The sequence below is a fragment of the Ambystoma mexicanum genome, chromosome 4p, assembly GCF_040938575.1.
Source record: "Ambystoma mexicanum isolate Mex_15411 chromosome 4p, UKY_AmexF1_1, whole genome shotgun sequence".
Classification (NCBI taxonomy): Eukaryota; Metazoa; Chordata; class Amphibia; order Caudata; family Ambystomatidae; genus Ambystoma; species Ambystoma mexicanum.
In genome coordinates this window covers 953,844,049-953,869,353 of record NC_090927.1, presented here as the reverse complement: position 1 = coordinate 953,869,353, position 25,305 = coordinate 953,844,049, and the positions used below count along the sequence as shown (strand labels likewise).

At 48.5% G+C, this 25,305-nt stretch overlaps 1 protein-coding gene across 2 annotated transcripts in view; it reads right to left on the bottom strand.

Moving 5' to 3' along the window:
* Positions 1-25,305, bottom strand: part of ASCC3 (activating signal cointegrator 1 complex subunit 3) — a 2,962,611-nt gene that overhangs the window by 2,301,974 nt on the left and 635,332 nt on the right. For both annotated transcript variants that reach the window (XM_069606524.1, XM_069606525.1), the window contains exon 9: positions 6,389-6,514. In XM_069606524.1, coding sequence (XP_069462625.1) covers positions 6,389-6,514 — 126 coding nt within the window. The remainder of the gene's footprint in view (positions 1-6,388; positions 6,515-25,305) is intronic.

Sequence of the window (25,305 nt, the reverse complement as noted above, 5' to 3'; positions counted from 1 at the left end):
TGACCTTCCTGCCAGTTCCACTCCTGCACTGCCCCCCTTGCAGCTCTTACACCTGGGGGCTGTTTTCTGTATCCTTACAGTCCCCTACCAGCACTTCAGTTGATGTCTGCACTTACCCTTGCACGTATTTGAGCCAGCGTGTGTTGCTTTTACGTCCAACAGATGGCGCTGTTTTTCAGAAAAAGAATGTTTTTACCTGTCACAGGTGTGACATCTATGTATAGTAGGTATATAAAAACACGCACCTATTCGAATGCAATGTTGTGTCAACATTTCAAAGCAATTGGTGAAGAACTTTGAGAGATTTAAGATTTTGAACAAATGAACATTTACATTTTTATTTATATAGATTTGTGTAGGGGGCACAGTCCAGCAACAACCTAATGAATGAGTGGAATTTCGACAGCATAGCTTCTCAACAGTCTAACACAGTCACAGCCTTGCCTGCCAATGGATGTGCTATCCCAGGTATGGAGTCCCAGTCGGCCCCTTTCCATAGTTTCACCCAAGTTTCATTGCTAGGCTGATGCCAAATAAATGAATGATATGTCACAGTGCTCACAACATAATAAAGGTTACAAGTAATCAAATGTGAGTGATTCTGATAAATGTCCCCTATGCTGAAGGCACAGAGATAGGACTCTCATCCCTATGACCCAGTGTCCAGGCACAGTCACAACCTAAACTTGGAAGTAAAGCAGGCTTTTCTGGCTGCCTCATAGTGGCATAAGTGCCATATTAGAACAAAAACAAAACAAATCAAATATGCAACTCCTGGAAAAGAAACTATATCAAGTCTACAATGGTGCTGTGAAAGGGTCAGTAAGCTGACCTTGTCCAGATGGGCTAGGGATACCTCTCAGCCTGGGGTGAGAGACCTACCACAGTGGAAGCCAGAGCTAGTCCTAACCCAAAGAGGGAAGGCGGCAGTTGGTAGGGGCCCAACCCCAGCCCCTTCTTATAGTATCAATTTGTTTGGACACAGTGCCACTATCCATCACCCTGTAACTATCTTGCATGAAGCTGGACAGTGTTTCCAATATTTCTTCCTGAAAACTAGATCTCAAGGCAGCCCCAACGAGAAAGAAAAAAAGAAATCAAGCGATAAGCTGAAACGAGTTCCAACCAGCGACATTCTGAAAATAACCCATCTGCGACATGGAGCCACAGTCAACAGTGGCAGACGTACATACACGCACATACACAGAACGCTCCAAAGATGATATGCTAATTTCTAAGAGAGCCGCGTAACGGCTTCCCAGCCAAACAAAAGGGATGACAGGATTGGGTGGCCCTCACATGAACTGGGACTTGATCATTACTTACCATTCCGGGCTGCCATTGCAAATCCCAGCACACTTGCACATGAGAAAGGGATGGGGCTTAGACTCTTTATTATGACTTTTTCGGATTGTGCCACCTCCCAGGAGGGGCGAACAGGGAAAGATTGGCTGAGGTAATCACTGGGGAAGGACAGCCAATGGGGAGGAAAGGGAGAACTGGGTGACAGGAAGGTGAGAGGAGACAGATGCAGACCAAGAGATCAGGCAGAGGAGGGTGGAGAATTATTCAGTGGGGTACAAGATGAGGTACTGGTTGATCCGAGGAAGTGGTAGTGGAAGTGAATGAGCGTGTGTGAGAGGGGTGATGGGAGATAGTAGGGAGTGAGTGAAAAGGGGACAGATTGAAAGGTGGGGTGATTGAGGGAGAAAGTGTGAGAGGAATAGTAATGGTGTGGGCAGGGGAGAGTAGAAGTGGTGTGGAGAGGTGGGAGTAGTAGTTGTGTGGAGTGGGGAGAGTAGTAACGGTGGTGAGATTAGTAGTAAGAATGGAAGCATTAAGGAGATAGAGAGGTAGAGACGGACATAGGAGGGACAGCAGCGGGAGCATGGGGTGGAGAGAGAAGAGAGACGGGGAGTGGAGTAGGAGGGAGGAAAGTAGGAATAAAGAAGGGTGAGCGGTAGAGAGATTTAGGGAGAGGAATATCAGAGTGTGGAAGGGCAAAAAAGGGTGAAGCTCAGAGTGCTTGAGAGGTGCAAACCATAACTCATTCCTTTGGGGAAACCATTGGATAGGAAGCCCTAGATCTAGGGTCTGCAAACTGTGGCTCTCCAGATCTTTCAGACTAGGACTCCCATGATCCTTTCGCATTGACTATGCTGGCTAGGGATAATGGAAGTGGTAGTCCAAAACATCTGGAGAACCAAAGGTTGTAGACCCTTGCCATAGATTATTCCCAGAGGACACTTAGGTATGTAAGGGTTGGCCTTTTGTCCAAAACTAGAAGTCAGACAGCTTGTAGATAGTGGGGCTATAAGTTATACCAATCTGTTATATTGTGAGTAAATGCGGGTAGCTCAATGAAACTTGCCCTGTCACAGGTATACTGCCCATTGCAGTATATTGTCTGCCGGTGGTCCATGAAAAAGCAATCTTCTGTCGCTTTTCAACCTCCCCCTAGTTCCATCGGTTCCACCCACCCTTTGGGGTCTACTGAGCAGGACTCTGGGCCAATCTATCCAGGAGAGCTCATGCACATACAATGAAAGCCCTGACATTGGGTGAGCTTGGGGGTCAATGAGGGAGCAATGGTGGGGATAGTAGAGGCAGCCAGACCATGTGTGTTCTGTTTGACAAGACCAACACCCAGGCCTCAGGCCAGTAGCATTTGAGAGGGCCCCAATTCCTGCCTCCCTCCAGTGCCAGCATGTATCTAAGAAGTCCACCTTTGTCTAAAGCCATGCATCTGCAACAAGATACTAGTCAATGGTCTTTGATTTCTCCTAGTGACATCAGAATCCAAATGAAATCAGCTATATTGGAAAAAGTATTTTGGTGCCGGGACACCGACCACCAGCAGACTTAAGACCCGACCAAAACCTGCAGAATTCAGAATTCAACTGATGCAGGAGGTAGACCAACAAAGAAAGCCGCAGCGCCACCAGTACACAGCAGCCGAGAAGCAACGGGGCACCGCTTTGCAGGCACAGCGAGCACACGGACCTGCAAATAACTCTAGATCACCAGGGAATCATCCAGAGCATACCACCCTGTTCAACACTGGGACTTACCTGTGGGGAACCAAGAACTCTGAACACGAATTTGAGCAGCCTCCCAGGCCGCCATTGTGGTTCCAAGGTGTGCCCGCGTGGAGAAAGGGGTCAGGGTGTAGTCCCCTATTTTGAATTTGTCAGCATACAACAAGTCCCTAAGAGGGGAAGACTGGCCACATTGGCTAGGGACTGTGGCACAATCCAGGCAGGAGGAGGGGAATATAAGACCCCACAAGAAGTGCAAAGTGTATGTTATTTGGGCAAGGTCAGAGGAGGATGGCGACCAAGAGCTCAGCAGGAGGGAGGAAGGAGCGGCAAAGGGTCGAGGCAATTTCTGGAGAAGGTTAGGTATTGGCTCGTGAGTGGAAGTGCTACTGCAGTGTGAATCTGCCTGTTAGTGTGCAAGTAGGATTAGAAGAGTTAATGTAAGGCGTGACTGTGAAGAGTATGATACTGATCGAAAGGAGAGTGTTTGAGAAGCAGGAGGGAGAAATGCAGTGGATGAGGGAGCCGCAGTGTGGAGGATGAGGTGGTCGAGCGTAAGAGGTTGGAGTAAGATCAAAGGATGGAGGCGAGGCCTAGCAGGAGTGAAAGACATTCAAGTGATATGCTCATGAACCTGCTGACTTTGTTGCTGTTCACCCTCTGCACAGCCAGAGGCTTATTATGGAGCGGCAGAATTCAGTTATCACAGCCCTTTATAGGCCAATAACAATGGAGCCTCTCTTTTGCAGACACTTGTGAGCAGCCTCGAGTCATAATTTTAGCCTTGGAGTATTCACCTGGTCACCATGGCATAGGAAAATATCATAGCTTGTCCATTTACATCCAGGGATGGCATCACCCCTTAAACTCAGATTCCCTTATCCTTCAAGAAACTCATGCCCCCTCAAACAAAGAATGAATGTGCTTCTCAGAGTGCCCCAAGATCACCCTCCCTCTAACACACTTATCTTTGGGCTGTCCCGTGAAATGTAACCATCAGGAAGACACACTGATAAAGTGTGGGTCTGACTGCAGACACATTTGGGGAAAATGGAGTGGTGAGCAAAAATGAGAACTCTGTTCCTTCTCACTGTATTCTTTAACTAAATTCTAAGTTACTGCAAGCAATAGTTTATTTTTAATGTCACCACCCAGTTTCTTTATTTAAGCGAGATAGAAGTGGAGTGACCTTAGGGCAAGATAGTGGGAGTACAGCCATGAGCAGAACCTCTCACTCTCCGAGAAAAAGTACTTTCGCTTCTCCAGGCCCTGCTTCAGTTACAGGAGCCTTGGTCTCTTCTGACAACACTGGCCAGAGAAGTAGTAGCTGTGCGGCAAAAGCTTTAATTCAGATGGAGGAAATAACCCCACGAAATCTGCAGTGGCGCTAGGGGTCTTGAATGCCAACAGTCCTGTTCCCAAAAAGAAGAATGCTGTGAAAAGGCATGCCCAGTAGATTTGCCTGAACATCGGCCATGCACAATGAGGAACACTGCCAAAGAGATAATCTCAAGCTGTTAGAAAAGCCCAAGCAGTCAACCGCATGCCAGCAGTACTAAACATTTGATCTGTGGCATCCTTACCATCAGCAATCGTTTACAGGTAGAGTCCTTGCATATCAGCGGGAACGTGGGCCGAAGCCTCCTTTGTGACATTTAAAAGATCGCTAGCGTCGAAACTAAGGTGTGCATGGCATTGTCTGTACAGAAGGCACGGCTGCCAGAGGCACTCACTTTTTTTTTTTTAATTTCCTTGGTTTTCTCCAACACATTCTGTTCACAGTAGCTGAGATAGATTTTCTGGCAAGGTCACAGGACAGCTCTAAGTATTTGATATGAAGAACATGGATTGCTAGAGTGTTATTGGAAACCCATCCCACATTCTGAGCAAAAGAAAAGGATTTCCTCAAATGTTACATTTTTGAAATTAAACTGGTGTTGGGGAGGAGTTGGGAAGATCAGGGAAATCTGCAATTCCCCGTCACAAGGAAAGGTAAATATCTTGCTTGGTGGGTAGGTACATGTGACTGAGCAGGAACCAGTCAGAACTCTGAACATGTGGAAAGGGGGTACTTTATTCAATCAAGTAGTTACAGGCATAGCAGGGGGCCATCATTCATCTTCACCCCATCTGCCACAACTGAATCCTCATTCTGCATTCCCCGAGTAGCCACAATTTCACACAAGCTGCTGAAGCAGTCACATGGGACCCTTCTATGTGATGTAAGTCACATTCTACTGTGCCCGCCTCTCTCCAATCTCAGCACTCAACTGCCCTTCTGGTTTGGTTTCAAGCATTGCAAATATCAAAAATACAAAAACAAATATTGCATTTATTTCTAATCGTGTAACAACTTGATAGAAGGAAAATGTGTTTAAATATATCTGGTCTTGTACATTGCCAATCTGATATTTAGCACCCTGGAGTGTGTGTATATATAAAACATTGTGTAAAGTAGTCCCTGGAGAAAATCATTTGTTCTCAATCCATGGGTGGGGCGTGCACGCTTCCCTCTTTTCCCTCACTCAGCAACATCTTTAAACTACTTTTCTCAATTATTCACAACAATATTCACTGCGACAAAATATGGTTACCACATACAGTATACCACAAATAACTCACTGGAAGTGCTTCTGGTTTAGTGTTTGAGTTTCAGCCATAATAATTCTTAAAACATTCAATTTATGATAGTGCATGGATTTCTTGTTTTTTAATTAACATAGTCAATGTTGAATTTCTCTGCATGCCTTATTCTCACGTTCTACTAGCAGAGACATTGTGCAGGCATGGAACCGTTTCGCCTTACATTCTAATGCACATACCTTTCACAATAATGGTTTAACGATACAATTTCAAGTCAGATGGGCATATCAAATTAATATCCGTGTTCAATGGCAGGTTATTCACATTACAATGCAAAATTGTACAAGTATAATTGTCATTCATTACATTCTTTCATTATATGTGTCCAATATATGGTGACATTTACTACTAGTGGAAAGGAAAACATGAAAACACTCCATTTCCATAAAGTCACTGGCAACTCATTACACCGTCAGGCAAATACTAGTAACTACAATCCATTCTCCTAGAGGCTTCCAGGATAGGCAGAAATCTCTGAAAACCAGTGAAAACCTTTAGCAACAGCAAAAACAATCTTCCAGGGACATGGTATTGTATTCCAAGTGTTTGCATTGACTGACTATTTACCGTAAATGCAGTCCTAAACTTTGCTATAGTAATTCATACTCACTGTTTAAAGCCTGCCCAATGCTATGGGAAAGGATGCCACTGGTTTCGAACAATGTGAGCAAACAAGGATTGAGAACAAATTGATCATACAGCCATACCTCATCCATGTCTTTAACAAAAATCGGTTTTTCCTCAATCCCAATGGGCATCGGATCCGTTGCTGGAATCTGAACTAGCTCATACATTTTGTTGTTTTCCCGTTCAATCCCTTCCGGAAGTAGCAGCTAAAAAAATGCAGAACGTTAGATGTTGCTTGAAAAGTTAGAGCAGCACAATTGCATAGCACAATTAAACATAGCACCAAGTGCGCAAACGTACAGAAATGTATGCATGCACATAAAAGAGGTCCAACGCAAGGCAACCACATTATATCAAACATAAAACAAACGTGCATTCGTCCCATTGTTCATAGTATATTGTTTTTCGAAGGCTTAGTCCCACTTCACTGAACTTTTGAAGTATTGACCTGGGCAGCGCTGCATTTTACGACTCAATAATGGCAATCCATTTCTTTACAAGGGCTTGAAATCAAAAAGGTTAAAAGAAAACAAGTACATACTAACACATTCTTACTTAAATTCATAAAACAGTATACGTAGTCCGAAAATGTTTTTATGCAGATTTTGTAAATGCAAATTAGCATCAAAACGTTAACCAGTATGAGAACTGATATTTCTCTCTGCAACCCTCCCCACCATGTGGCGTAAGCCATCAATACACTGGTTCATTCACTCATGTAGTCCCAACAAGTTCAGTGCTTTGAGACTCGCTCTTCATTAAAGGCCCGGTTTTCAGATTGAGGGCAGTCCATAAAGGGAGGGAAAGCCTTCCCGTACGCTTGCGTGCAGTATTTTATTTCAACCAAGGGCTTCTCAAAAGCCAAGATGTGCCAGATTCAGTGATAACCGCGTCCACTACTGCGACAACCAAGAAGGATCAATTCCAGATGCTACACATCAGACTTTATATCAAAAGGGATTTAATCTGGGGGTGCTCAACATAATTGGGGGCAAACATGGAAAATCCTACATAATAACACAAAGCTCCTGGAAACGTCCAGGGGAAAAATAACTACAACAAAACTAAACAGAATGCTTTCTTCTGTGAACTCTAGCTTCCCCGTCCGAGGGTCTAACGGGGCCACTCCAGGTTCCTCTGCCAGGCGTATAGGTCTTTCTCAAATACCAACAGTCTGAGGGTTACAAAGTGGCCACCCCCACTTCTGTCTGGTTGCCTGGCACCAATGCCAGCCGTGGTGCTCGGTTTCTGGACTCTATTTAAGTATGCCTGTTTGATGTCGGTGGAGGCAGCTATGAACAACGGAGAAGTCACCAGGCAATTGTCAGCAGATCCTGGTATGGAGAGATTTCTTTTGAGACTCTCACAACATCCTGTTCGCAGGTTCTTGTCTCTGGTTCCCATACCCAGCCCCAATCTGCCTCAGTGATTCTCAATCTCATACCTAAGGGAAGCTCTCCTGTAACTCCTATTCTCAACACCTACGTCTTTTTATTCCTTTGGCTGGGGTTCCCCAGTACCATGTCACATTCTTGTTCCTCATCCACACCATAGCTCACTTTTTCCAGGATTTGTGCTGGTCTGCCCCCTTTTCCTCAGTCATTTTCCTCCAATAAACCTCTCTGAGAACCCTACCTCCACAATTTCCTCTAGAAATCCCCCTTTATTTCAGTCCTTTTCTCCAGTATTTCCCTCAAAGCTCTTTGTCCAGTTTCCCCCCAGCCTTTTCCTTACAAATCTCCCCCTCCTCATCTCTGATGTTTCTTCCAACCTGCTTCTTATTTTTCTAAGCTTTTCCTCTGTTGTTCTTTCCAACCTCCTCCTTTATGATATTCTTCCCAACCTCATTCACCCCTTCCCCTCCAACCTCCTCCTTAATGCTCACCTCCCCATCTGATGTTACTTCCAACTTCTTGATTGCTCTCCTACCTCTTTCCTCCGATGTTTCTTCCAACCCTCTCCTTGATGTTCTCACTTTTCCTCCTCTGATATGCTTCCTCACAACCTCCTTAATGCTCTGGCCCTTCGTTATTCCAATTTCTCCCACCTTTCCCCCTCTGATGTTACCTCCAACCAGCTCCTAGCTCTCTATCTCCTCTAGCACTGTTCTCCTCATGTTTCCTTCCCAATTCACCTCCTCTATCTCACACTGATGTTACCTCTTACCAACTCCTTGGCTCCCTTCCCCACTTCTCATGCTTTTCCAGCATGTTCCACCTCTGCCTCCATTTGCTTCTGCCTCCTTCTCATCCTTTCGCCAACTCCATGCCCCCTCACTAGCTCCAAACTCCCATAAATGGTTCACCACAGCTGCTGGTCTTATAGCGGCCTAACTCATCTCCTTGGGTCAGCATCTCACCATTAGGCATTTCCGTGGATCAGAATTGATTGGGAGCAATGATGGGTGCAGCCGTAATGTACCAACAGGCTCACCTGGTTTAAGTCTTTCTCTGGTGTGTTTTTCAGCACGACTGGAGCATGTATCTCCTGCATGTGCATCTTGGAGAAGATTGATCGTACCTACATACACTTTCTTGCCTGGCAGATCTGGCACGATCCAGCCAGGAGATGCCACTGCCATGGATGAATACTTCATGTTAAGGTTAAAGGTATTTACATAGCACACCGTCACCAACGGAATTGGACCCCAGGCGCTCAGGTGGATCTGCAAACAAGGAGGTGGGGGTGGGTTCTAGGGGTGAAGAGGGCATAGGAAAGTGAGAAGGTGGTGTCCTGTTGGCAGCTTCAGTTCGGTTTTCGCAGTGCGCTGAGCTTGGGTGTGAATATCGGATCGATGCAAGTCCTTGTGTGCTGTTGGTGCGATTTATGTGTTGATTGTTTGTTGTGGTGAAGTGTGTGCGGTTTGCTGTACGAGAAGTGGTTGTGTGGGGTTTTATGCGAGTGAAGTATGCAGAAATCTGAGCTTTGGGTTAGTGGGTCATATGTCTCTTAATCCTTGTAATTCTTGTTCTATGTATCCGGTTGTCATACGGGGTAGGTATATTCTGTCTCTTTTCTTTGATGACTGTCTAGTTTCTAGGGCGATGGCGTGGCTGTTCCCAGCTATGTTATTTGAGCTTAGTACACCCAGTTGGGTGAGCATTTTCTCCCACTTTGGTGCTGTATTTACATCCACCCGCTCCCTTCCTATTTATTTACTGTCAGTGGTCCACTGCTGCCTGTGATTACACTGTGGGCCAAGGTGTTATTGATAGGTCTTCCTTACCCTTCCATCCCGATCGATCTGTGGTCATTCTTTTGGTATGATTCTACCTACACTCTACGACTCCCCAACACTCTACAACATTTTCACGAAGCCCCTATTCGACAAACTTGACCAGCTAGGCATCTCATTCACTAATTACTGTCAGGTGTCTTGACCCACGTTTGAATTATTATGCTGCAACATTTGGTGATGTGGGCTTAGAAAAGCCAAGATGGCTGAAAAGCCAATTTTTGCGCTAGAATCCAGGAAAACCGTGCTGTATTTGCGCACAGCAAAATGGTCGCCTGACCTGCCACCCACCAGTGCGAGCGTGATGGGCCAGAAGCGCCATGAGTGAAACGTGGTGCCAAACGAAATACAGCAGTGCCTGTTAGCTCAAAAAGCGCTTTGAAATCACGTTGGTGTCTCTGGCTATAGGCTTTGGGCTCCGATTTTTTCAGGATTGACAAGGACTTAGCTGTTTGAGAGCTATTTTTCTTTTTGTCAAGTACCTCGTCCATGGTCGAGTGAAACAAGCCCCCCCCCCCTCAAATGGCAGGTCAAGAATGCGCACCTGCACATCAGGGTTAAACTTGGTCACCTTAAGCCAAGCTGTCCTCCTCACATCATTGGCGATACAGATAGCTCTACCTACATTGTAGATGTGAGCTACTGTAGACTCCATATCATCTTGGCCCACGATTTTGGCCTCTGCCAATCCAGCCCTGAAGCGCGCCCCAGACTAAGAGGGGAGCTTTGGGAGGAAGTACGCCATCTCCAGCCACAGCTTTTGATTGACTGCCAACATAGCATCAGCGTTGGCCTGGCGCAGATGGAGTTGCTGCAGGACTCCAACAGCTTTTTCCTCCTTCCCTAGGAGTGCTGAGGAGGGTGCAGATGAAGACTGTGGTTTGGAGCAAAGGGAGGCGGCAGCTATAACTGATGAATGTGGTTGACCGTGTACCGACAGAATGAGGGTGTCCCCCTCTGCCTGCCTATCCTTGTTAATTGGTAGGCTGCGTGGAGTGTGGCTTCACCCATCTCTTTTTGGCCAGGGATTCTTCATCCTTTTGCAGAGGGATGCCCCTTCTTGTGGCAAGAAGAATGGTCAGCACCTCCGCCAGAACCACCGCCTCAGGTTGTTCAACTTGCGGCTGTGGGATCCCCAGGTATTCTGCCACACCCTCCAGCCTCTCGTGGGAAGCCTTTGCTGACGAGGGAATATCCTGATCATCCTCCTTGTCCGTGTCGCCCGCTGTGTCTTGCAGGTCGGGAGCTGTCAGAGGCGTGCTGGGTGTGGGCAGCTGTGGCGTGCTGACTGGCAGTGCTGCTGAGGAGGCTGCGCCTGAGGTGGAGCCCCCGTGACTGGTGTGAGCGCGGGAGATAAGGGCTGAACTGGGACCAGGGTCTGAACCAGAGTCGGAGCCTGGGGTGGTACAGGAGGGAACATGTCCTTGGTGACCCACCCTGAGGATGGTGCCCATCTGTGGTGATTTCATTAGGGTGCTTTTCAAAGAACCTATCCTCACATGCAGGGAAGGGCCTGGGGGTGTAGGAGCCAGGCCCTGTGGCTGCTGAGATCTTGGCGGTCCTTGTTGCATCAAGCTGCGGGCTGCGTACCGCCCTTGTGATTGTGATGATGTGGTCGGGTATGACATGGACCAGGTAACTGGAGTGGTACAATCCCATCTAGACTGGCGTTCCCATGCCTGCTCTCCAGAAGGAGGCGGCTCCGGGTGAGGTGCCATCTTGTCGGGCCCAGAGGCCATTTGGTCATGCCCCGCGTCACATGCCTGCTGTCATAAATCTCCCTCCGGCTCACCTGGGATCGCTTCTTGCTCTGTTCCGCGGGAGGATTCCTCTTGTGGACGGATCGGGTCTTGTATAGACTCGCTCGAGTCTCGTCCGGCTGCAGAGCGCGTTCAGAGTTCCGGGAAGGTCGTTGTTCCAGGATGTCCAGGGAAGTAGGTAGCGGTCGCTAAGAATGGAGTTTCCAGGAGTCGAGTAGAAGGAAAGGAATAAGGAAGAAGGAAGGGAACCAGGATCTCGGAGAGAAGAATCGCCGAACAGCACACACACGTCGAGTCACTACCTATTGATAGCGTTGAGACGCTTGGGGCCGCGGGGGCGTGGCCAATTTATAGGACGTGCCATATGCGTCGTGAAAGCTGGTGTGAGGCTAATCGCTTGTTGCGGCCATGTTTGGAGTAACAGGGAATACAAGCCCCGGCACGATAAGGACCAGGAGGTTCAGAAGGGGCAAGTTCTACGGGTCATGACACCTGCTGCGTGGTGCCTGAAGAGCCGGGCCCAGTCTACGCCTGCACGCTTAAAAGCAAAGGCTTGGACCTTCCCTGCACCTCAGGTAAAGAGCTGGGAGGCGGAATGGCCTCGGCCATGACACAGGTAGTGCAACTGCTGCATATAGGTGCCCCCTCGGACACAAGCCTAGTGCTAGAGCAAAGCCCTTCAGCGAGGTCCCCAGCACAAGAACTTTGCGGCCCCTCAGCGGTGGGACCGGGAGGATGTTCGGACCTCTCAGCCTGTTGGCCGGTAGCTCTTGGAGCCTCAGTCTCTTTGCTGGTCTTAGGACCTAGAAGGGCCCTACCACTTGGGTGCTTCCCTGGGAAGGAGTCGCCCTTGTGAGGTGCGGAGGAGAATAGGGCACCTACCTTGGGCCTGGTCTTCCTCCTCACGTATATATGTCTTCATGTCCTCTGGAAGTGATCTCTCGAACAGCTCCTACCACCTGGTCAAACGATTCTTCAGAGCTTGCAGGGTCAACGCGGCGCACGCAGAATAGCCATCACGGCCGTGGTCGGGCAAAGGCACCAGAGGCAGAGTGTGTGGGGATCTGACGTGGGGAAAGAAACCTCACAATCAGGACACCTGCTCAAACCCGCCATCGTCAACATGCGCTGGGGAGGAGAGTGCCACCAGAGGACAAAGTATCATCTTTGACACTTGCTATGAGAGAAAAACAAAAAGGTAGAAGAGACAAAGTCTTCCGGGGAAGAGTGCATGGAATTACAAGGCCAGAGGCCTAACCAAGTAGCGCTGGTGAAAGCGGTCCATTCCCATCGGAAAAGAGGACTGAGGAGTGGCGCTGGCGTTTGTGGGGGGCCGAATCAGGGGAGCGAATGCACCCAGGGCCGTACCACCACACGCATCTAAATTTAAATGAGAAGACAATGTACTCTGGTGAAAAAGGTTCAGTTTCCCGTCCCTAGCGAGGGACGCCCAGACACCATGGAGGGAAGGGGACGTGATATGGCGTACCATCCTCACAATTTTCTTGAAAAAAGTTATGTTGCCCAACCCTGTTAACAAATCCTTAATAAATTATGTTATTCACCATAGTGACTAACGTACTCCAAGTTGTGAGGGGTCAGAAATGCGAGACGGACAAGTAGATAGAGTTTTTTCACAAGAAGCCATTTTATTCAATAATAAAAAAAAGGTGAGATGAACGCCCGTCTTTCACTAGCCTAATAAGGATTTGCCTACCTAACAAAACTAAGGCTAAAAGAAAATTACCTAATGTCCAAAAGGTGTCTGTCCCTCACACTAATATACACACAACAAATTAAAACAGAAAATGTTTGGCAATGTGAGTTTAACACAATAACCCAAATTCAGAAACACAATAAACAAGGATCCTTGTGATCCGAGTTGGATTCCCATTCCCCAGGATGTTTCAAACCCAAAGTTCAGTTTCATTAGCCAAGTAAAATGCACATTTCCAAAATGTCCTTTGTCTTGGCTAGGTTTATCAATTTGGTTCCAACAAACGTTTGTTATCTTGAAAACAATTATCACAGCTTCCATAATCTTTGCTTTATAAACCTAAAAGGCTTTTCTATTCCAAAGTCAAATCAATTGTCAATGTAAATATTCTCCACTTTCAAAGCAAATCACTTATAATAATTTCACATTTTTTCTTCATGTGCAACGTCGTTTTGTCAGGATGGTTTACATAACAGTTCATCAAGAATAAATAGGTGAAAATGCCCCTTCTTTTCCACCACAACCTTCTACCACTTCATTGTACTTTAAATCATCTTCCCTGTCCGCTTGCCTTCCAGGACTAACCTCTAATTTTCCCTTTCCTGCTATATTCACCTGCCAGGATAAAACTCCTACCACTAATATTTGTACTTTGTGGCAAGGTTTGTTCCAGTCTTTCCATATTTAAATCCTCAATGGGGAAAGAAAATAAACAACTGCTTCTTGATTCAATCTTATGACTTTAGGCACACTTGAATCACAACTTCTTTTACAGGTATACAGTACAAAAGGACAATGCTTCTAATATGTATCAGTTTGCCTTAGGCAATACAGGTTATACTCCTCTACCCCCTTGATCCTTTCGACAAGGAGCTTCCTTTGGACTGCAGCTTCTGATTTCTTAGCATCAAACCTCTTGACTGATCTTGATCTAGGTTATAGGGTCCCTTTGTGGGACATCCCTCTTTAAACAAGTGATATCCCTTTTTCTCTTTAATTGTGTCCTATTGGCTTTGGTAATACTGGTCATAATGTTCTCTCATTTGCCATCTCCCTCTTGGAAGATTACATTTGTGAAGGATTCCAATCGGGCGTCACAGACCGGACCAGGACCCTTGGTCTCAGCCTAGGAAGTAGCACTCAATGAGAATACTTTTTCTTTATTTTCTACAAATTCGAATTGAGCCGATACCCAACCCGTCTCGCACAACCTTTTACAAATACCCGGGGTCACAATGGACCATGAACCAGGCCGGTGGGTAGTAATACAATATTAATTTATTTTATTTTCATAGGAAATCCCACCATTTTTATATTGGGCAGCAATCACCAATGGGGTAATAATTACAATGAAAACCACTGAAATACACTTGGGTAACCTTCTACAAGAACATATACAAAGCACACATGAGTAGGAGCACTTTTTCTATTCGGGTGGATAGAAAGAAGCAGCAGGGAGCCAGGGATATGTGGCAGCAAACAGAATCAAGAATCTACCTTCCCTCACATAATAAGAGGCAAACACAGATTTTAAAACCCTTTGCAATGGCATAAAATGATACTCGGAATTTGACAAATAATTATATGTGTGATTAAATAATGATGTACTATGTTTTATCACTGGATCAAGGATGTTATATCACTAGCAACTATAAGGTAAGATATCATAAAAGGCATACAGTTCAAAAGCAACTTGAAATGGAGAACATAGTGCAGTCAAAATCACACATTGAAAAGTAGCAAGTTACTCTTTTTGCAGTTTTAAATCTCAAAACGTTTTTATTTTTAAAACGAGTGAAATGTACAGAATCGGAATGTGGTTTTTAGGCTGGTGATAGATGCGCATCACAGGGATCATATAGAAGTGAAAGAGTGACTTGAGCTGAATAATTGGATGAGATGTTCAAGGGGAAAGAAATTCGGTTTTGGTAAAATAAAGCAGTTAAAAAGAGAAAATCGGTTTGGAAAGAAAAAGGGCAAGTTTTACTTAAATTAGATTAGCAAGAACATAGCGGTACCCATGAAACAGGTTAAGCGGCCATCTTAACCCCCTTCATGCCGCGTGTCTCTTTATGTGGAAATTAATGAAATTATTCAAAAGAATACTAAGCAGTTACAAGATGGGGTGAATGAAAGGATGGCGCTAACACTAGGAAATCAAGGACACGATGCACAGAGAATTCTAACAGTTTTAAACAAGTTACCAGGATATGAAAAGGATTACTTAGATCATAGGACAAAGAGTCAAGATGGGATAGGCTATGTGTTGCTATGGGATGGGGGTATACTCACAATCCGCACTTGAGTTTGGGATTTGGGCCAGCCACCCAGGTTCTGGACTCAAAGGGCTCTGGTCACAGCACGGCGTGCGCCCCTTACAGCAAACAGCTGGGTAAGTCTGGTACAACGGGCATGCAGGTAGTGGGCAAAAAGCCGGTCTGATCACAGGATACTCCCAAAAGGTACCAACGATTTTTTGTCTGTTATTGGGATTTTTAGTGGGGTTCCTGGATCAATGGCCTTGCTGGGATAGGGTCAACTATGCTTTGGCCTGGCAGTAGAGTCTGGAATCTTACAAAGGTGGATCTGGAATGTCTGGATACGCAGGCGCTGGAAATTCAAGAGAGAGTGTGTCCGTGTGAGCTCCCACCCCGTATATAAAGTGGGTGACATCACTGGGTTTACTGTTGTGCAGAACTAAGCTAGACCTACCCCCAAGAACCGGATAGGTCAGCCTATGTTAATCGCCTCCTCCAGGAGGGGACCCAGTTTATGGGGTTGTGTTTTATGAGATACAAAGCCATTCCACAGTCCTTTTTGCCTACAATCAATCTCAACATAAATCACCCATTTGTACAGTGGTGGCAATTTTACAAACTACATAGGTTGATTACATATTTCACTCAGAGCACGGCAGTCCAATTCTCACGTTTGTATGACTTTGTTTCGTCCATCTAATAATTTTTCGTCATTTTCAATGAAATTATTTAACCTAAAAGTATTGAATTTCAAAATGGCATCAAATACAGTTTCCTCAGAATATCCAATTCTCTGCCATTTCTGTTCCCAATGTGCCAGCGAAGGCTACCATGTCTTAAATTAAAGCCACCAAAATTGCATCTAGATTGTGAAAGAACAAGTTACTTTCTTACCTGGTAACGTTCTTTCGATGGGATGGTCCGGCGACGTATTCCATATCTATGACATGTAATCACCACAGCTGTGCTGCTTCGGAAACTTTTTTCAGCGTCTGCGTCCTGCGTCGATGACGTCGATGCGCCGTCGTCGAGGGCCTCCTCCGACGTCCGACGTCATCCGATGTGATAAGTAGGACGCACGACGCCCGTAGCCTCAGTTGTAGTTTTTTCCCCCAGAACGTGTGACACTAGTCAACTGCCAGTCAGACACAAAGCCTTGCGGAACGTAAGCTGCAATCGCAAAAGAAATTCTGCAGCGGGGAAGGCAGGGCGGGAGCGATATGGAATACGTCGTCGGACCATCCCATCGAAAGAACGTTACCAGGTAAGAAAGTAACTTGTTCTTCGTGGGGATTGGGTCCTCCGACGTATTCCATATCTATGACAGACTCCCAAAGCAGTACCAGAGCAAGGAGGAGGGAAAGAATTTAGAATCAAGATTTAGAATAGCCAATCAAATAGCAGAGCAAAGGACCGCCTTGCCAAAGGCCAGATCCTGTGCTCGGATGGAATCGAGGGAATAGTGACGTACAAATGTATGTACTGAAGCCCAGGTGGCTGCATCACAGATGTTGCGAATAGGAACACCCCTCTGCAGGGCAGTAGACGCAGCCATACCCCTGGTAGAATGGGCCCGCAAGCCAGCCGGTGGGTCCTTACCCGCCAAGCGGTAACACTCCGAGATGGCCAAAATAATCCAGCGAGACAAAGTCTGTTTTGTCACAGCTTGCCCCAAACGCTTTCCAGCGTAACCAATAAAGAGTTGATCGTCCACTCTGACCCGGGACATGCGTGAAACATAAAAGCTTAAAGCTCTCCTAGGATCAAGCCTATGGAGCCTCTCCTCTTCCTTACTAGGATGCGGAGGAGGATAGAATGCCGGAAGAACAACCTTCTGGGCCAAATGAAATTCCGTCACTACCTTCGGAAGAAAAGAAGGACGAACTCTAAGGACAACCCTGTCCTTATGAAAAACAGTGAAGGGAGGCTTAACTGAAAGTGCCTGTAACTCACTCACTCTGCGAGCGGAAGTAACCGCAACTAAAAACACAGTTTTCAGAGTTAACAGCCTCAAAGGGCAAGAATGTAAAGGCTCAAACGGAGCACCCATAAGAAACTTAAGAACAAGATTTAAATCCCAACCGGGCACCAGGAAAGGTGACGGAGGGAACACATTAGTGAGCCCTTTCAGAAACTGTGAAATCAAAGGGATTTTAAAGTAAGAACACTCTTCAGACGAGCGCTTAAATATGGGCAGCGCCGCCAGATAACCTTTAACGGTACCCACTTGCAAGCCCCTGTGGGCCAAAGAAAGTAAAAAGGACAGAACCATGGGGATGTCACATGCAAAAGGATCCACATTCTGAACTCTGCACCAGTCACAGAACTTAAGCCAACGGCAACGGTACAGAGACTTTGTTGCTGGCCTACGGGCCGAAAGCAACATCTCCATCACGTCCTCAGGGAGGTCCCAATCCTTATACCTCAACCTTTCAGAAGCCAAGAGTGAAGGTTGAGGGATCTGACCTCTGGATGGGGAACCAGACCCCCTTCCTGTGAGAGCAGATCGTCTCGGTAGGGAAGACGACGTGGAGGGCAGATGGATAAGTCGAGAAGGTCCGGGTACCACGTCCTCCGAGCCCACGCCGGGGCAATGAGGATCATCCGGGAACCGAACTTCCGTAACCTCCGCAGCACTTGCGGGATGACGGGGACTGGAGGAAACGCGTACAGCAGCGGGAATGACCACTCCACCACGAACGCGTCTCCTAAGGCTCCTTTTGGAGGAAATTCCCGCGAGCAAAACCTTTCGCACTTCCGGTTGACACTGGAGGCGAAGAGATCCACTTGAGGGGTCCCCCAAAGGGCGAAGATCTCCAGGAGAATCTCCTGAGCCACCTCCCACTCGTGAGAGATTGCGCTGTGCCTGCTCAGAGCGTCCGCCGTCACTTTCTCGTCTCCGGCCAGATGAACTGCCGAGATCGAAACTTCCTGCTGGATGGCCCAGAACTCGAGCTGCATCGCCTCCCTGCACAGAGGAAGTGACCCTGCCCCCCCTTTTTTGTTGAGGTAGTGCATGGCCACTGTATTGTCCGTCAGGATCAGGACACTCTTTCCTCGCACAGTCGGCAGAAAAGCCTTCAGGGCTAGCCTGATGGCCCCCAGCTCCAAAAGATTGATATGGAGTCTGGACTCCGACGGAGACCAACGACCGCTGACTGTCAGCCCGTTGGCATGAGCTCCCCATCCCGTGAGGGATGCATCCGTCACGATCGTCACCTCCGGCCAGGGAAGCCAAAATGGAGCCCCCCTCATCAAGTTGCCTTCGACGGCCCACCACAGAAGATCCCGGGCGACCGAGGGCGGCACCTGAACCAGGTCCGACATCCTGCCGGAGGACTGCGACCATTGCGTCTTGAGTGCCCACTGCAAAGATCTCATCCGCAGGCGAGCCTCTGGCACCAGAAGAATGCAGGATGCCATGAGGCCGAGCAACCTCAAGAACTCGAACGCAGGGAGCGTCTGGGCAAGCTGAAACTTGTGCACCATCTGCTGAATGTGAAGAGCCCTCACCTGGGGAGGAAAACACTGCCCCAGGGAAGTGTCGAGCACTGCTCCGATGTACTGGAGCCGCTGTGTTGGCGTCAAATGGGACTTCTTTAAATTGAGGGAGAAGCCTAGCCTGTGAAGGGAGCGGCAGGTGACGGACAGATGATCCAGGACTTGCTCGGGAGAGCTCCCCCTGATCAACCAATCATCCAGGTAGGGGTAGACGTGAATCCCCCCCTTGCCTGAGATGCGCTGCCACAACCACCATGAGCTTGGTGAAAACCCTCGGGGCGGAGGTCAATCCGAACGGCAGGACCCGAAACTGAAAGTGCGAGTCGCCAACCGCGAACCTCAGGTACTTCTTGTGCTTGGGATGGATCGGCACATGGAAGTAAGCATCCTTGAGGTCGAGTGACACCAACCAGTCCTGAAGCTGAAGGGCCTGGAGGACTTGAGAGAGAGTAACCATCTTGAACTTGTCCTTCCTGAGGAGTTTGTTCAAACCGCGCAAGTCCATAATGGGTCTCAATCCCCCGTCTTTCTTCGAAATCAAAAAATAAGGGGAATACCATCCCTTGTTCCTCTCCGCTACAGGCACCAGTTCTATGGCACCTTTCTCCAGCAGGGCCTGAATTTCCTGCGCAAGGAGCGGATCCGGACTCTGCAAAGAGAGGTTCCCCGGTGGATTGTCGCGAGGCCTGTGCCGAAAGGGAAGACAGTAGCCGTGGTTTATGATCTCCAGAACACACACATCTGAAGTAATGGCTTGCTACTCTACAAGATGCTGCGCCAGCCTTCCCCCAACCGGCGAACCATGGGACATGGCCTCACGACTGAGTGGGAGCGGCTGCAGCGTTACCGGAGGGCAAAGAGGCAACTGCCCGAGCGGCCTTGGCACCACGGGTACCCCGTCGTCCACCTCTGGTACCTCTGCGGTGGCCTCTTTGACTGCCAGCACCTCTCGCTTTACTGAAGGATGAGTAATAGCGAAAGGAACCACCCCTCCACTGCTGTCCCCTAGGACGAAAAGGCGGAGGTTGGCGAACTGCAGCGCCCAACGACTTCGCTGCAGCTTTTGAGGTCTGCAACCTCTCAAGGCTCTCGTCAGCCTTGCTGCCAAAAAGGTGTTCACCGTCAAAGGGCATGTTGAGGAGCCGGGACTGCACATCAGGAGCAAATCCCGACTTCCGCAACCACGCAAACCTGCGTATCACGGTGCTCGCCGCCATGGACCTACTGACGCATTCAGCTAAATCCAAACCCGACTGAACGGATTCACACATGGCATCCTTACCATCCTGGACCATAGCAAGGAAACCATCCCGTTCGTCCCCTTCGGGAATATGTTCAGCCGCCAACGCAACACAGTTCCACAGAGTGTGTGTGAAACGAGACAAGGCACAAATGGAGTTGGCCGCCTGAAGCGCCATACCACCAGAAGAAAACACTTACTTCGCCCAGCCATCAAAACGTTTGTCGTCCCTATCAGGAGGAATGGTAGGGTACGACGCCTGCTTTGCCGGGGCCGTGGCCGCCTGCACCACCAAACTCTCCGGAGTGGGGTGCCTGGTCAAGTAGCAGGGGTCGCTACTGGCTGGACGGTATTTTCGTGACAAGGATCTGCCCACCGCCGGGAGACTCTCAGGAGCAGTCCAAGCCGCCGCCACCCTTCTCTGTAAAGCCATATGGAACGGCAGTACCGGGTCAGTTGGGGGACCAACATCAAGGATGTCCGTCAGATCATCCTGCACAAACTCCCCTGGGGGAGCAGACCATCCCAAGTACTCAGAAACCCTAGCCATAAGGCGCCAGTACGAGGAATCGGCATGAGAGCCAGGCTCAGGCCTACCAAACTCCACCTCCGGAGAGGTGTCCAGTCCACTGGCATCATGCAGTGACTGTCTCAATTCGTCAAACTGACTATGGCCCGAGACAATTTCATCTGGAACCTGACTAGGAACCAGGCCATCAGAATCCTCATCCGCCTCTGAAATATAGTCCAGGTGGCGAAAAGAAGGCACCCGAGAGTGCTTGCTCTTAACCAGAGCCTTCCTAGGGGGTACTCCCGTGCCACGGGGTACCTCCGACACGAAAGGCGTCGATGGCGTCGAGCGAATCGGTGCCGGCGTCGAGAGAACCGGCATCGGCGCCGAGAGGATCGGCGCTGAGGAAATCGGCGTCGACGTCAGACGCAGCGCCTCCAGCATCGGCGGCGTCGACACAGCCCTCGAGGCCAGAGCCCCGAGCGTGTCCCTCGACGACCCGAGCGTCGACGGCCTCGACGACGTCCTCGAAGCCGGAGCCTCGAGAAAGCCTGTCGACGCCCTCGACGCCTCAGACGTCGATGTCTTCCTCGAAGACTTCACAGGAGCACACGGTCTCGAACGCGTCGAGGACCGGGACCTGGAACGGGTACGGCGAGAACGAGTCTCCTTGTCCGAATGGGACCTCTCCCGTGACTCGTGCCGACCACTCACGCGAGCGATGTCTCTCGACCTCACACGACCGACCCCACTCGGGGGCGCGGATGGCGTAGTACCCTGCGACTCAAGAATCGCCAGCATTTTCTTCCCGAAGGAAGCCCATTCCTCCGGCTTCGCACGGCTGGTGGGGTAAGCGATGTGCCGGGCAGAGTCCTCCGAGGAGGACCTGGAAGACGACCGGTGTCGGCGCTTCCGAGAACGCCTCGAAGAGGCTGAGGAGTGGCGAGACCGACTCCTAGAAGGAGACCCACGAGACTTCCGACGATGACGCGGAGAGTCACCCCTCGAATCATCCGTCGAAAGCCCCGCAGACTTCGACTTCCTGGGCTTGGACACCCGACCTACCGACAACTTCTTCTTACGTTCGCGCAAGGCTTTGGACGTGAGCGACTGGCAGTTGATACAGTCATCCGTGTCGTGGGCCGCCCCGAGGCACCAGAGGCAGGCGTCGTGCGAGTCCGTCACCGACATCTTGGACCCACACTCCCCGCACTTCTTGAAACCCGGACGCGGGGTCGAAGACGAAGTAGAAGACATCTTCACACGAAGGATTTGCACAAAACGAACAGGTTCGAAGAACCGAGAAGAACAGAACTCCAGAGAGTCGAGGCGTGAACCGAGAATCACGAAGCAACACGTTCGCGGAAAAAACGGAACTGAGGCTACGGGCGTCGTGCGTCCTATTTATCACATCGGATGACGTCGGAGGAGGCCCTCGACGACGGCGCATCGACGTCATCGACGCAGGACGCAGACGCCGAAAAAAGTTTCCGAAGCAGCACAGCTGTGGTGATTACATGTCATAGATATGGAATACGTCGGAGGACCCAATCCCCTCGAACGTTGCATTACTGCGTTGTCCAATTTCAGAGATTAAAAAGTCTTGAAATGTATTGATAAAATAGCCTTTGGACCCAGGTGGCCTGCATTGTCTACCAAATAAGGGCATAACTTCCAAGGCTGCTCTGGAGTTGGCTTTGAAGCACCCCAGTAGAAGTTGAGAGGAGGCGATTTTCCAAAAGTCACACGTAGGTGTCCCAGAATCTATTGTGTCAACATGGAGCACAGACAGAAGTCTGACGAGCGTGTGATATTCTGCCTCCTGATCCATTAAGAGTTCAAAAGGGCACAAATCCATTCTGACTTCCTTTGGGGGTAGGCTACTCCCGTTGTCAGCACCCAAATGTTCCTTGAGCCATGGCAGAAAACCTGTTTGGGCTGATTTCCCAGTACAGCCAGTATATTTATTTCTTTATTTTATTTTGTTCTGAATCAAAAGCAAGCCTGTTGAAATAAAACATCCCATATATGTTTCTCAGGAAAAACCCATTTACATTGCTAGGCAAGGACAGGGCCTTATTCAACATTACACTTTTAAAACAGGTATTTTTCTTATTTGCAAAAGCACATTTTAACACGTGGTGAAGTCTGCTGGGATGTCCCTTTCAAAAGGTTTTCTATTCCATCTGTATTTCCAACATTATTTTGCAGCCCTAGTCAGTTTCTCTTATACAGCAATCTGTTCAAACACAGGTCCACTGAAATTGACATATGCCCATAGAGCTAGGGTTTCTTTTGAAGCATTGATTTTTGACATTTTGTAGCCGAAAAGTCAAGTGTTTTCCGTGGGGCTGAGAGTAAAGTTTCTGTTGATTTCCCTGAGCTGGTCTGACACAGCCTGTCATTCAGCAATAATGCTCTCTTCTGCTCAAGCACAATCTGGATATGGATGGGCAGGGCAGGGTCTCACTGATAAAAGTAGTGTGATGTTGGACAGCTGAAAAGAGCATCCGGGCAGCATCCTTTTTAATGTAAAATATTCCCTTTTGAATTGGAACTTTTTAGCAAGCAGCAGAGCAGCGCTGCTTTTCAATTCGCTTCTTTGGTGCGCACAAGAACACACACACTGCAGCCTTTTTCGGTGTGCTCCCGGTTTCAACTTGCCAAATAGGAGCTTGGCAAGACAGTATTCTGTAGCTGCAGCCCAGCTGAGATAAAAATGTAAGCACCCTTCCTACATCTAGACCATGAAGGGCTCTCTCTCCAATTCTGACTGAGAATTACGAAAGAAAGCGGGTAAAACTATCTTATTTACATGAAATTCCGACACTACCTTCCGCATAAACTTTGGGTGCGTCCGTAGCACTACCTTGTCCTTATGAAAAACTGTAAACTGTTATGACACCACTATGGTCGGAGCTCATTGATACAACGTGCTGATGTTAACCCTACTATTTATTTATTTACTGTTCACTTTTAAGGCGCTTATCCAGTAAGCAAATACTGTTTCAAAGTGCCCACAGGGCAACAGGGAGGGGACATGGGATGATAAACGATTAAAAAAAATATATATATAAAATACAGTGGGGATGGGGAAGACAAACCTACTATGCCTGCTGTGGCCATTGGCTCAAACAGCTTATGCATAAGCGCTGCAAACACCATGTTCAAGTCCCACATGGGATGCAGACGCTTGACCGGAGGGTACATCCTTGTAAGTCCCCGTAAGTGTCTTTTGGCAATGGTATTAGTGGTAGAAAATGTCATTGCCTCCAAGCTTCTGTATGCCTCAATGGCTGCCAAATAGGTGCCGCTTGTGTCTACCTGCACTCCTGATGAGCCAGATGGGCAGAAAATGTCAGCGTGTGACCTAAGGTGCAGCTGAGAGGGTCCAGATTGTTGTCCTTTGCTCAGACACAGAACTGCGTCCATTTGCTCTTATACTGACTCCTTGTGGAGTCTTGTCTTGCCCTCTGAATGAATTCCAGATTACTCTCTGATAACCCTGAACGCGCCAGTGTCGGTTTCTCAGGAACCATGCTGCAAGGGATAGTTTACCTGTGGCTGTGTGCACTACTGCTCCCCCTTGCTGTGGCAGGAGCTGCGGCTCTAACAGGGAATCGGTACCTGCCTGGCCATCTGAACAAGGTTGGAATACCATTTTCTGGCCGGCCATAATGGCACCACAAGTATCATGCTGCAGTTCTCTGAGTTTGTGTACTTCCTCAACACCTTCTGTATCAATGGTGTTGGAGGGAACGCGTAGCAGACCCTGTCGTCCCAGGAGATGAAAAAACATCCCCTGGGGAGTTCTTGCCCTGCCCCCTCCAGGATGCGCATATCTTGCAATTCACGGTGCTCTATGAGGCAAACAGATCCACCTCTGGTCTTCCCCACATCTGGAATAGAGCAGACAAAATTCTGGGGTTGCCATTAGTAGTCCTCCACACATAATCTGCTCAATCTGTGGGCTTCTGTGTTGATCGCTCCCAGGAGGTCCACAGCCACAATGTGACTTTTGTGAGCAATGGCCCATTCCTATATCTGAGTCGCTAGATTACAGAGTAGTGGGAGATCTCGTTCCCCCTTGCTTGTTGAGATAGAACATTGATGTGGAACGGTCGGTCCTGACCAGAACTACTACCCTGGCGATAACCAGCAGAAATGATTTGAGGGCCAACTGAATCGCCCTCAACTCCAGAAAATGTATATTATGATGCTTGCTCCTCTGCGACCATAAGCCATGGAAAGTGGAAACGTCCACAGTGGCACCCAACCCCTCGAGCGATGAATCCGTCTTGATGGTGATATGTGGTTCAGGCTGGTGAAAGGGTGAACCTTTCAACAGGTTTGCCTCTTGCCTCCACCAACACAAATCTGGTACCATACTCTCCGTTATGGTGACCTTGTCCGATTGTGCTCCCCATTCCTGATCCCAGGAGTGCGCTAGCTGGAGCCGAGTTGTCCTCATTGGCGTGCAGTACTGCTAGAATACACACCGCCATAAGTCCAGCAGATGTTGAAACTACGAGACTGTGGTTTTCTGTCGGGTCAGGAAATGGCCCGTAGGCAGGGAAGATCTTCTGCGTTCTCAAATCCCATTTTAGCCCCAGAAAGGTCAGTGACTGGGAAGGGTTGAGATTGGACTTGGGCAGCTTGACCGAAAACCTGAGGTCGAAGAAAAGGTGTGTGAGGTTGCCCTCAAACGCCAGCCGTCCAGGTAGGGGTATACATGGAGACTGCCTGCCCGGAGAACTGCTGCCACAGCGTTCACC